Raw genomic sequence first — 13,530 nt, 5'->3', positions numbered from 1 at the left:
AGTGAGGGGTCGGGGAACGGAGGGGTTAGTGAGGGGTCGGGGATGTGAGGGGTTAGTGAGGGGTCTGGGATGTGAGGGGTTAGTGAGGGGTCGGGGAACGAGGGTTAATGAGGGGTCGGGGAACTGAGGGGTCGGTGAGGGGTCGGTGAACTGAGGGGTTAGTGAGGGGTCGAGGAACTGAGGGGTTAGTGAGGGGTCGGGGAACTGAGGGGTTAGTGAGGTGTCGGGGAACTGAGGGGTTAGTGAGGTGTCGGGGAACTGATGGGTTAGTGAGGGGTCGGGGAACTGAGGGGTGAGTGAGGGGTTATGGAACTGATGGGTTAGTGGGGGGTCGGGGAACTGAGGGGTTTGTGAGGGGTCGGGTAACTGAGGGGTTAGTGAGGGGTCGTTGAACTGATGGGTTAGTGAGGGGTCGGGGAACTGAGGGGCTAGTGAGGGGTCGTTGAACTGATGGGTTAGTCTGGAGACTGGATGGGGATTATTTAAAACATATAAGTGATACGAAAAGTTTGTTTTAGCAGGAGCTTTCAAAATACATGTGTAAATCGTCTTCAGCTGGGGATGATGTTGTAAAGAGGTGATGGGTTAGTGAGGGGTCGGGGAACCGAGGGGTTAGTGAGGGGTCGTGGAACTGAGGGGATGTGAGGGGGTTATTTGAGATTCTAGAAGTGTTCGAAGCTTGTTATCAGATGACTAAGTACTGTAGGTTATCAACAACTTCCACTCTTCAATATCGGTGAGATAAGAAAAATTTGTTTGTGTCGAGTCATGAATTTTAAAATGACAGATGATTATTGATTAACCACGTAACCCAAATAACTTACGTTGGAAACTTTAGCAGCGAGGTGTTGTTCTTTGTCCCGCATCAACAGATGATAAATAGCTGATATCCAGTCCAGCCTGTTCTCGTCTATAGCTCGTTTAATGTCAGACTGGTTGACTTTTAGCAGTCGTGACATCTGGTGTATTACCTGGCAAAAGGGGGTTTAGGTGGGATCGGGAGAGTGCGTGATTATTTGATCTGAGATGTTTGGAGGGACCCCCGGCAAAGTCTGACAAATTTTATTTTTAACGAGAGTTTTTGACAAATTTTTTACGGGTAATATTGACAAAGTTTATTTTTTAACGAGAGATTTTGACAAATTTTATTTCAAAGAGATTTGAAAAAGCCGAAAAATGCCCAGCACAAACACAGTTTATGTTGTTGAACAAAACTGCCCTCCTATAATGACCTACCTGTTTTTCTAAGGCATCATTACACTTGGGGGTAATGTAAGGGTAAAGAGGCCACGTTCCCTTGTTCGTTACCCATGGCAACCTGGTTACCTGGTTACCTGGTTACCTGGTTACCTGGTTACCTGGTACTGAAGTGACCTACCTGTTTTTCTAAGGCATCATTACACTTGGGGGTAATGTAAGGGTAAAGAGGCCACGTTCCCTTGTTCGTAACCCACGGGTGTTGCATTACAGCAGTCAGCTTCAGCCTTTTACAGGGGTCTGGTTGTAACATCCCTTTTATCAGATTTAGACACGCTGAAATAGGATCTTTATCAGTTGTTACTCTTCAGAAAAGAATGGTGTGTAAACCTCAGATATGAAATATAATAATGGAAGATAAGCTTTAAATTAATGAGCAATCATGTAATAAGCATCCAAATTCCTGATAAACCATTCAATTTATTTTTGAAACCCAACCTCCTTCTCCAAAAACTCATGATACTCACAGGGATGAAGATGAGCGGCATCCTGGTTACCTGGTTACCTGGTTACCTGGTTACCTGGTTACCTGGTTACCTGGTTACCTGGTTACCTGGTTACCTGGTTACCTGGTTACCTGGTTACCTGGTTACCTGGTTACCTGGTTACCTGGTACTGAAGTACATCATACTCACAGGGTTGAAGATGAGCGGCATCCTGGTTACCTGGTTACCTGGTTACCTGGTTACCTGGTTACCTGGTTACCTGGTTACCTGGTTACCTGGTTACCTGGTTACCTGGTACTGAAGTACATTATACTCACAGGGATGAAGATGAGCGGCATCAGCCTCCTGATGAGCGCCCAGCCCGGCTGATATCTGTTGAAGGAGCTTGGCTCGGGGGTTGCTGTGGTTCCGGGAGGATCTGAAGGGCAGTTTACCGACTAACATGGCGTACATGTTCACACCTAAACTCCACACGTCAACCTGTAGGGGAAATTTCAGTAACACATTATTCATTATTCATTGTTATTGCTCGATCAGAACGTAATCCTTGTAGCTATTTACTCATTTAATTTACTTATTTCATTTCATTTAGCCTGAAGGTTTTGACATGATGGTCTGACTCTGGAGTCTGGATTGGGGCAGATAAAGAACCCACCATTTTTATAACTGTTACTGAAGGAAGTTGGGACAAACTCTAAAGAGGAACTGCGAACCCTGATGTGGGACAAGGATATATGGAGGGGGTTATCTGGCGTCGATCGGACTTAGTTCCGACATAGTAGTAGTAGTAGAAGTGTTTAAAAAAAACGTCTCTCACACTCAACAATGCACTTGTTAAAAGACAAACCTCAGCGCCGTACTGTCGGCCAGCAACAAATAACTCCGGAGCAGCATACTCTGGAGAGCCGCAATGTGTGGACAACAGTTCTCCGACCTCGTGGTGATTACTCAAACCAAAATCTGGGGATGTGTTTGGTGAGTGCTGTTGCCATGACTCCCAAATTTATAGCGTAGTACCTAAATAGTAAATACTGATTACTGTGGGTCGGTACTGCTAGGTGAATCTTTCCTCTCGAACAAGTCCTTGGTTAGAAACGCATATGCCTGATGGATGTGACGATTGATAAACTAGGGTTTTTTATGACATTGCCCTGTTCAAGTTTCAAATTTCAATTTTCAACAATCCTTTGTTTACAAATCGTCCAGTACGTGAAAGTACGGACTATAATCCTATAAGCCGCGCACTGCACATCTGGCCCGATTTCAGATTTGCATACAAATCCGTTCAGCTCAGTCTTATCAACAAAATATATCAGATAGGTGTGATTCAACCAGCATGAGGTGTCCCAAAGAAGAGAAAAGGATCATATCAGAATCCGAAAGTATTTCATGGGGCACACGACTTTCAATAGTCCGAATACAGAATTTCTCGTCATGTCACACTGGGCGCTGAGTTGCTTCATATTTTCATTTTAAAATAAGTTTCGCGCGTTCCATACACTACAAATCGTGATTAAATGTAGACGATTGGCCCCTGGACCAATGGCTGTGCAATTAATATCCACCACGGTCATCATGATTTGCTTGTACAAGCAGATGCGAGTGTAATTAGTGAGGCTCTTGAACAGTTTACCATATTTATACGTGGTATATTCAACTTACATGGTTATTATTTGGCTCACGTGCCAGTTGGCACACAAGTAACGACAAGTCAACCGATATGTTAATAACAGCTCTACGAGAAGTTTGGGCGGCCTGATACCTGCAAATTGGTTGACTATACATACTTACCGTGAACCGGGTTTTAGGGTCACCAAAATCGTGGTTCCAGGTTACAGGATAAGAAATTAGAATATTTAGGGCGTGGTTTCGGTTGCAGGCATTCAGAATTATTGCTTTGTGATCAAAATGTGCTAAAAATAGGATCAGTAAACTTGAACAGCGAGTTAAGGGATAATGATGCTAATGAGGGTGAAAGAGCAAGATTCCAATACTTAACCTTATAATTAGAGCTATTACGACCATATTCGTGGCAATTTGATCTCCCCGATCACACACGAGAATATTGGACTGAACATTGGTTCACTTGCTAATGAAACATTCTTTATCTTGACAGGGGTAGTGTGAAGTTTTATTGGATAGAAGATAAAAGTGATTTGAAACCTCTCAACTCTTTCTAGAAATTAACCATTCTTGTTTGTGATTGGACAAAATCTATGCCCTCCGTGAGGCTCGAACTCACGACCTTCAGATTATGAGACTGACGCTCTAACCAACTGAGCCAGGAAGGCGCTGACACAATAAGAAATGAAGTTTTACTATAAACACGACTAATCAGGATTAAACAATCCACAGTCTGATAACCGATGTAATATCTGACTATTTGACTGAAAAAAAGTATTTATGCCCGAGGGAAAAAATAGATGATATATTTAGATGCAGTATGTATTTTATATCTGATGCCATTTTACTGACAACACAATCTCCATTCTCAATAGCGCGGAACCATATATTCCAAAATTTCAAATTTGAAAGCAAGTTGTTTTCTCGATTATTTTGCTTCGAATTTAAATGATTGTGTTTGGCTCAGTCCTCTGAGTGATAATCAGTCGTGAGCTGCGTTGAACTTTAGAAAAACGATAAGATCAATTATCGAAGAAAGAGAACGATAAAACCCAAAAGGATAGAGGCGAAGAGAGAAGAAACTTGCCAATTAAATGACTCACCGATTATTTTAACTTCAGTCTTCTTTTTGTTGAGCAGGATGTTTTCCATCTTCAAATCTCTGAAGTAAACTTTGGTCAAATATTGGCAAATCATAATTATCCCTGTAACGACGGAGCTAGGGTGCTGTCTTTCTCCAACTATTTTGGAAACTCTAGAGAAATGCATAATGACAGCGTTTGTAATACCGCGGAACATTCTACCGAGGAAAGGCACATAACCACCTGCTGATAAGACCATCGGAATAATTGATTAGTTCTGGGGAACCACCACCAATAAACGATCCTATAAGAAAACGATCTACGTATTTTACCACTTGATTCAGCAAATATTACTATCATCTGAGATAACAGGCCTAAACACACTGTAGGTACCTTTGCCTCCTCCCCCCATCCCAACTCTCTTTTAAAATCATTTGCCGACTAATTTTCTCTTTTTTGACTTAATCACAATAGAACTTATAATGTATCCCTATTACTGTTGCATAGATTTTAGTGATCAGGAATATTTAACTTATCTAAATGATTCAATTTAGAATAATCAGGAACTTAAAACTATGGACTTAACAGTTTGATTCCTGCAACGAATCCATAAATCTTTAAACGTTACCTGTGAACGATTACTCCTTCATAAATCTAACGTTACCTGTGAACGCATTACTCCTTCATAAATCTAACGTTACCTGTGAACGATTACTCCTTCATAAATCTAACGTTACCTGTGAACGATTACTCCTTCATAAATCTAACGTTACCTGTGAACGATTACTCCTTCATAAATCTAACGTTACCTGTGAACGATTACTCCTTCATAAATCTAACGTTACCTGTGAACGATGCCCTTGCTATGAAGATAGTATAGAGCTGATATGAGTTGGCGTACGAAAGGTCTCGCCTTTGCCTCCTCAAGACGCTTGTGTTCGTTGTTGTTCTTGACGAATGTCAGCAACTCTCCCCCTTCAGCTAATTCCATTACCAGGCAATAAAGCGTGTGGGACTGCGTCGTGTACTGGAATTGGGGAGAAAGTTAGTATTGAGCTCAATCTTATTGATTATTTAGTGTGGATTAATATTGATAACTATCTCACAGATCATGCTATGTTCACTGACTTCAGTTAAAAATCACATTTACAAGCTATATTGATACATCATGCTTGCAAACCATATTCCCACTTCACAGACCACCCTTAAGACAGAGGCAACATATAGGCATCGCACTATTTGCAAAATATAACCGCACTTACATATTGCCTCTGCCTTAATACCGTGATCATACTTCACAGATCATGTTCACAGACCAATGCATATATTATATTATTAAGAATTACGCCTAAAAGCTGAAATCCAGAATACAATATGAATATCTCGTTATCACAATAATTCCTGAAACAGGAGTTCTCGTGATAAAGAGAGAGTCCTGATCTCTCTAAGCAGTCGTGTTCTCACTCCTTATATGGGCATCACGTCATCACGTGTAAAATAATGAGAATATCATATTATCACAAATATTTGTAATTTATGGGGCCAGGTACAAAAATGGGCAAGGATATTCAATCATATAACTCCTATTTCTTTTTCAATAAAATAGTTACGATATTCTTGCGGAGTCAATATTATCATAAAAATATTCTATCGTTATTACGTGAGGTGATTGGCATGAAATAATAGAAATATTATAATTCATATATATCAACATAAGGAATGCCTTCAGTCTGGGCAAATGATTATTGATTACCTATATAAACAAACTCAAATAGATTTTCACTGGTTATTTTTGTAAATCTAGTCATCATTTGTTCACGATGCAGGTAATCTTTAAAGTCTGCAAACAAAAGTTAGTAAAATTTATGAAGTTTTTAAAGATCATGAAGTCCATACAATATAGCACTTGAACATTAAATTATTTGTTACATATTAGTATTGTTAACATTAAAATAGTCCACTTCGTTAGCGTCACAAGTTGTATTCGTAATAAACCACGCCCTGCTCTAAAATTCGTTACATCCTTCAATGCTTTTACTTGAGTCCGATACAGAGACTTTAATAGTTTAATGGCCAATAAGAGGACATTATCTGATAAAATCTTAAAATGAGCCCTTTGAGCAGCTCAAATAGAGACCTATTTAACAGTTGCGTTGTGACGTTGTGACGTAAAGAATAAATCTACTAACTGCAAGTCACTGTGAGTAAAATAGAAGGACACCACCACCGTTACCATAGTAACTATTAATAGTGTTACATCTCTCTCTCCGCCACCGGCTTGTTACACTATTAATAGTGTTACATCTTTACATAGAAACTTAGGGTCTAGAATAAACTACCGGGTAGACCCTACACTGGTACTAAAAGTAAGGTTTTAGTAAAGTAGCTTTTTACTTCTGGTGTACATTATACCTGTGGTTGTCTCAGAGGCTGAGCCTCGGAAGAAGTTTGGCCTTCTTGTTAACAAAGTACCTCGTGATCCTTCATCCTCTCAGAAGATCATATTATCACGAGGTACTAACTAGACTGTGTATAATAATAATTAATGCTCTCACTCCTTATATGGGCATCACGTGTAACACTGTCATGTGAATATGTCTCATTACATCGCCAATAGCTTCTCTACTTTAATTAATCACTATAATTAACATTACAACAAAAATAATACGTTAAACTTCAAGTTTATTGCTCGACGAGTTTATTAATACTCTTACCCTGATTTACTGCTAGTAAGAAAGGTATACTACATGTTCAGTTTGTACTTTTGTAGGGAAACAGACAGGAATATGACCGGTTGTGCTGTGTGCAAGTATTGTATTAGTAAGTATTGTGTAGGGAAGTCATTTTTAAGTTAGTATTATAGAAATTTGGTTTAAGTTGTCCTTACGAACGACTTTTGTACATTTCATTTTCTGTAAATTCTGAAAGTCAATGCCAACTGCACTCATCTTCAGCTATAACAGTAACACATAAGCTGCACTGTAATATCTTATGCATGATCTAGATCTCTTTTCGAGTGCATTTGACGAGCAGAATTAAAATATTTGTTTTATATTGTGGTTTTAATTCTTTAATGCTGCCAATCTCAGTAAATTATGAAATAATGGGAGTGAAGTACATGAATTCATTCACACCATGTTTTATAACTGATTTGTTAACATGCCCAGTTAACATACATCCAGTTGAGCTATACCAGTTCTAAATTCATGCTACAATTCAACCAAAATCAGTACACAACCCCATTAAGTTCTATTCACACACTTACACCACGATTATTGATCATGTGACGTCATCACAACACCACGTGACGTCATCACAACACCACGTGACGTCATCACAACACCACGTGACGTCATCACAACACCACGTGACGTCATCACAACACCACGTGAATTTAATAAAATTACAGTTAAAATGTGTTACACTCCACACAGACAGCATGAGACACAACATCACAGCAGCTGCAGATCACACTTTATTATATGGCATAGTTACAACAAGTGTAGTTACACGTGACTAACATTACGAGGTAAACATAATCCCCCGCCTGAACGGGCATAATGTTGGTAAAACCGGCTGGGTAAATGGCTGGTCATTAATGGAATTTGGCTGACCAGGACCTACACAGTGGTTGTTGTTGTTGTTGGTCACACTGCAACTGGTCACACTGGTCACACTAGTCACACTAGTCACAGCTGGTCACACTGGTCACACTGGTCAGAAGTCCGGAAATTGGGCTGGTAAATATTGTGAAGATGTGTGCACGCGTGTGTTATGTATGTATGTGTGTGATGATTTGTGGATTTGCAACTTGCTGTAAAACTGTTATCGTGAAGCTAATAAAACCACCGAGTGACAAAAATATTAAAAGAGATCTGTAACATCCCCAATAATACTAATTATTTGTCTGTGAATTCAGTTTAAAAAGTCTAGAGAAATAAAACTAACTAAGCGATGTAACCAGGTAACCAGGTTACCAGATGCTGCACTGTTTGCTCAACCGCAAGCAAACAGTGAAAATCATGGAAATTTTCTAAAAATCGACTTTTTAGTTGTTTCTGATAGAGGGGAGTGATATCTATCAGATGCTTTTAATCCGATAGAAAAATATTGCTCCTAGCCGAAATTATCGCCGGTAAAAGGTCAGTGCTTGTGTGTAATTGTATTGCACGAGCGATTTTTGATCGCGTGCCCTGAAAATCGAGTCTAAAAATCTATCTCCTCCTACATTTTTTGAGCAATCACCCTCAAACTTTCAGGATATGTTCTAAGGATCATTTAGAAGAGATTGTCCGGGCAAAATTTTAAGATAGGCCTTTATTCGATTTTTAAAATCTTGGACATACTGCGAACTTGACGCCTCCCTCTTCCTGCTTGCCGCTACCATCGCTCTCTTCGGACTTTTCTACTAGTTTAACGTTTGAAGATAGACAGTAGACACATGTTATTATAAATCTTCTGAAACAAACAACCCGTCCCATCACTTATATCCTTCCAGAACCTTCCAGAACTTTTAAGAACTATTTGCCACAGGGTACAGTTTTGGGCCCGCTGCTTTTCATTTTGTTCATTAATGACATGAAGCTGTGCATCACAGGATGTGTCATTAGATTCTTTGCTGACGATACACGGATTTTGAGGCACATCTATACACTTGATGATGCAAGTATACTGCAAAATGATCTCAACTCTGTCATTGACTGGGCAAGATGCAATAACATGTCATTGCATGAGGATAAATTTGAGATACTCGTGCACAAACACTGTCCCCGAAACAGCTTGCAAGACCTCCCGTTTGCCATCCTGACGCAAACTTATCAAGTTTCGCATGGTAACATAATGTACCCTACGGATGCAGTCAAAGACCTGGGGGTTTTGATCTCGGCGGACTTGTCTTGAAGCTCACATGTTACTATGATAGCAGATCGTGCCCGTAAAGTTGCCTCTTGGGTTCTGAGCGCTTTTAGATCGAGAAACAAGATCACTATGCTGACCCTCTACAAGTCATTAGTCAGAAGCCATCTCGAGTACTGTTGTCCCCTCTGGAATTCAACTAAGCAAGCTGATATCGCTGAGCTAGAGGGAGTACAACGTACATTTACGTCCAAAATACATGGTGGGCAACATCTGAACTATTGGCAGAGACTGAAGGCCTTAAAATTGATGTCACTTCAACGGAGGAGAGAACGTTACACTATCATTCATATGTGGAAGATCCTACACAAGAAGTGTCCTAATGATGTCAACGTTCAGTTTACAGATACACTCCGTTATGGCCAGAAAGCAGTAGTCCCTAGCTTGTCAACGTCCAGTAGCCAAAGGAATCAATCGATCTTTGACAGCTCATTTGTAGTGATGGGGCCTCGATTGTGGAACATCATTCCCGCAAACCTGCACCTTATCGAGGACCCCCTAGTCATTGTTGACGGAGTTTGTTACATCTATTCCGGACGAACCTCCTGTTACTGGATATTGTTGCCAGAACGGGAATTCGTTATTGAACTGGAGCGCAGAAAAGACAGCAACTTCGCTGCACGGGTGGTCAGCCGTTCTGATGACCCGATAGAGGATCTATGAAGCAACCCCAAGTAACCCAAGTAAGTAGAACCTTCCAGAACTTTTCAGAACCTTCCAGAACTTTCCAGAACCTTCCAGAACTTTTTAGAACATTCCAGAACTTCTCTCTCTCTGTTCTGGTCAACGGTTTCTGGCCTCTTACTAAAAGATGGAGGCCTTCTCACCGTGCCCACAGAATGCAACTCCTGCTAGCTGCACGCCAGGACTCCCAAAGTATATACGAAATCATAAAATAATAAATATCAATGCAACAGACCCCTGGAGTCTTGAAGCTGTCACTACCTGTCTCAGAGCAAACCCACTTCCGTTGTAGTACTTCTGCGGGCAGACAAGGGACTTCCGAGCAAGGTCAAAGCCTGGGAGATATGTCTCTATGCGGAGATGGGCCTAGGTTGAGTTCCTAGTATGGGATTTAGCGAAAGTTCCTGGTGAAGAATCCTAGGAGGTTACCCAAAAGGGTTTTCCCTATCCAGTCTTGTCGACTGTTCCACAAATTTGAAGATATGATTGTAGTTTACTGTTTTTAAGGTAGAGTTTACCAATTATCCTCATTCTGAACGTCATGATCTGGATGCACTTGCAGAGGAGGTGCTGGGATGTTTCTGCTTCTCCTGAAAAGTGTTCACAATCTTGCGTCTCGAAGTTGACGTTGTTTGCCACGTTCTGAAAATAAACTAGTGGGCTGTGACCTATCCTGAAAGCGACCATGTAAGCCATCTGATGTGAGTTCCAGAAAAATTAAAGTTCCTGTATTTATATTTGTGGAGGAACATCTCAAGTGGAATGTTCCTTTGTCACTGAGTGTGGCCTAATTGGGAGGAAGGGTTCTGGACCTATGGGGATGTTGTTGGATTGATCGTCCCTTGCGATTTCATCTGCTAGTTCTTTACCATATACTCCTTCATGTCCTGGAACGAAGTTCTACTCGATGAGAATACCTAGTGAGTTGAGTTGGTCTGAGATGTTCAGAACGAACCTGGAGTTAAAACTGGTGCTATTAAGCGCTTTAAATGCAGCCTGGGAATCTGAGATCCTAAGTTATCATTAGTCCAGATACTTGCCATGTATAACGCAAATAGCGGGTACGATTTCCTCAATGAACCTGAAGAAGGAATATCTGTCCTGAAATGATACCATGTAACGTCGAGCTAAAAAATGAATCAAAAGTTCGAGTAAATCGTTAAACGTTGTATGTCCTATTTGCATCCCCTAAGCATTGCATTGATGTTTATTCCTGGTCCGGTTAGCTTTGCGTCTCAGAACTAAAGAGGTCCACTATGCTTTAGTGAGCTATGCTGTCCACCAGGGTACTGTAGATCTAAGGGTTCCCCGTGTAATGGGGCAGGCTGCGAAAAAGCATCTCTGCAGGATGTCCGAGATGAACTGTTTTCGAGTGTTGAGAACTTCCGCTGTAGAACTGAATAGAACCAGTTGCAGTAGGGGTGTCAGTCAAACACTGCTGGCTACTAGATGATTGTAGAGCGTCCAGTCACACTTCAATAAAGAGTGTGGCAAAGCTAACCCGGTCCCCTGAAAAGTGGTTACTGGAGGAAGAAGTGCCAGGAATCCTCGTTATCAGTGTGTCCTCGTAGTCAGAGTTAAAATCCCTAACACTGTCTTATCACGAGCCTGTGTCTAGCGTGTGTCAGCCCTAACGCATTAGCTGTCTTAACTGAAAAGACCTGAAAACTGAAAAGTGGTTACTGGAGGGAGAAGTGCCAAGACTACTCATTATCAGTGTGTCCTTGTAGTCAGGATGAGCGAATTGGAATCCCTAGCTCTGTGGTGGGTGACTTCGATGGGACCTGAAAGCTGAACTTAATTTCTTACATCCTACTCTATCAGAGAATAATATCCTTAAGTTGTTCAAATCGTCTGTACTGCAGTACTTACAAATAGAGTGCCTCTATTACTTAAATAAGATTATATAGTCCTAAGCAAGCTCGACTGTTGTGAGCTGTCTGCCTACTCACCCTTTGTAGCACTTCTACTGCGAAGACTAAAGTAAGCTCTGTAGGTGAGTTGTTTTCACAATATGTTTAAATAGATCTAGATAAAGGGCTCTTAATTACTTAATTAGTTTATTCTTAATATATAACGTGGGGTTTGAATTTTCTTTAATAAAATGTTTATGTTCTTATTCACTTATATCTTATAATATTATGGAAATATGAGTTTCAGGTTGGAGACATAAGTGCACGTAAAAATACAATGTAGGGCTAGTTCATACCTTTCTTACCTTACAAGTCTCCTATCTTATCTTTACGAGATAAGCATTGCTTCTAAAATATTTGAAAACAGCACTAAATGCTATTTAAACTAGTTAACATATCACTGGAAAGTGAAGCGTATCAGTAAAATCGTGTAATTCAATAGACATACTCCTTTGTAACGCTAGGCAGATAAAAATGTTGAATAGAATAGCCTGTATTTCTAAGGAGATAAAATGTTTCAAATACCCAGTATTTATTTCTCGTGACGCCAATACTGCCAGCCATGCGATTATGGCAACAATTTGGTATTTATTCTCCATTTGCTTGACATTATTTTAGCGGCATGTTATTCCCAGTATTCAGCTGAAATTTATAGTTATTTCTTGTTGCACGCTAGTTGGCGGTCGCCATTTTTGCAGCAATGTACTTATCGTTGAACAGGATCGTAGTACACAAAAAAAAGATTAATAAATGAATACCGGTAATCTGTACCAATACTAATTGTCACAACACTTGCACTTTGCCATGTCTTTAATTTCATTAATTTCACAAAAATGATGTATACCTCTACTTCTATTAAAACATTTCTTAAAACTGAAAATAGGTTCATTCTAGGCCTTGCTAGGCCGTACAGAAAGTGTTTCAGTTCATTAAATCTTTCTTTTTTTAAGTGAAATTTCTGATTTAAATTTTTTGCCACCTGATGTTCAAAATTGTCCTTAAAATTCAAATGACATAATATATAATATTACAATGATTACAAACCTGAAAACCCTCAGAAATAAAGGAACACAATGAACTGCCTGCTCGCTCTGGCCACTGCAGCTGTACTCCTCGTAGGTTTACACTCTCTCAGATGCCACAACTGCATTGAAGGTACCTACCAAATCAATGGAAAAGAAAGCACGATCCCAAACCAAGTGAAGTGCAATGAATCCAGCAAATTCGGATGTGACGTATTTGAGGACGCTTGTTCCAGCCTATCACTGAGTTTTAAAATCAACATGGCGGGAGTACCTGGGAGAGCAACCACGTTGGTAAAAGAGTGCTGGAACTCGACTAAGGTCGATGATATGTGCCAAAATGAGGAAGAGAAGTTGAAGGAAAAGTTCACAGCTGCAAGTATTAACGTTAGCTCCTTCACGACGTGCAATACTAAAATTTGCATGGGAAGGGATTATTGTAATGCTGGCAAAGTGCCCGGGGTTTCTCTTCTGATGGGAGTAGTGTCTCTTCTGTGTGCTCTTCTTGGACAGTATTACTAATGTGTTTACTGCTACTCGAATTTTCTAATTCGATAACTGTAATATAGTAAAACCCGAATTTACCACA

The 13,530-nt window shown here is 40.3% G+C and overlaps 2 protein-coding genes and 1 non-coding gene across 5 annotated transcripts in view; 1 reads left to right on the top strand and 2 right to left on the bottom strand.

Moving 5' to 3' along the window:
- The window catches only part of LOC134822809 (chitooligosaccharidolytic beta-N-acetylglucosaminidase-like), a gene marked incomplete in the record, with an annotated part of 941,725 nt that overhangs the window by 224,662 nt on the left and 703,533 nt on the right, over positions 1–13,530 (top strand).
- LOC134823565 (MAP/microtubule affinity-regulating kinase 3-like) overlaps positions 1–13,530 on the bottom strand; it is a 55,034-nt gene that overhangs the window by 27,707 nt on the left and 13,797 nt on the right. For all 3 annotated transcript variants that reach the window (XM_063835090.1, XM_063835091.1, XM_063835092.1), the window contains exons 3-8: positions 5,254–5,435; positions 4,430–4,488; positions 2,551–2,663; positions 2,021–2,183; positions 1,379–1,533; positions 825–971 (exon numbers count right to left, since the gene is read on the bottom strand). In XM_063835090.1, coding sequence (XP_063691160.1) covers positions 825–971; positions 1,379–1,533; positions 2,021–2,183; positions 2,551–2,663; positions 4,430–4,488; positions 5,254–5,435 — 819 coding nt within the window. The remainder of the gene's footprint in view (positions 1–824; positions 972–1,378; positions 1,534–2,020; positions 2,184–2,550; positions 2,664–4,429; positions 4,489–5,253; positions 5,436–13,530) is intronic.
- Trnam-cau (transfer RNA methionine (anticodon CAU)) lies at positions 3,921–3,994 on the bottom strand. The gene has a single exon. It is a non-coding gene; the product is annotated as a tRNA-Met (tRNA).

This window comes from Bolinopsis microptera, chromosome 11, assembly GCF_026151205.1.
Source record: "Bolinopsis microptera isolate Bmic1 chromosome 11, MBARI_Bmic_1.0, whole genome shotgun sequence".
In the NCBI taxonomy this organism is placed as follows: domain Eukaryota; kingdom Metazoa; phylum Ctenophora; class Tentaculata; order Lobata; family Bolinopsidae; genus Bolinopsis; species Bolinopsis microptera.
Note: the sequence above shows the minus strand (reverse complement) of the source record. Positions and strands in the feature narration are given on the sequence as shown.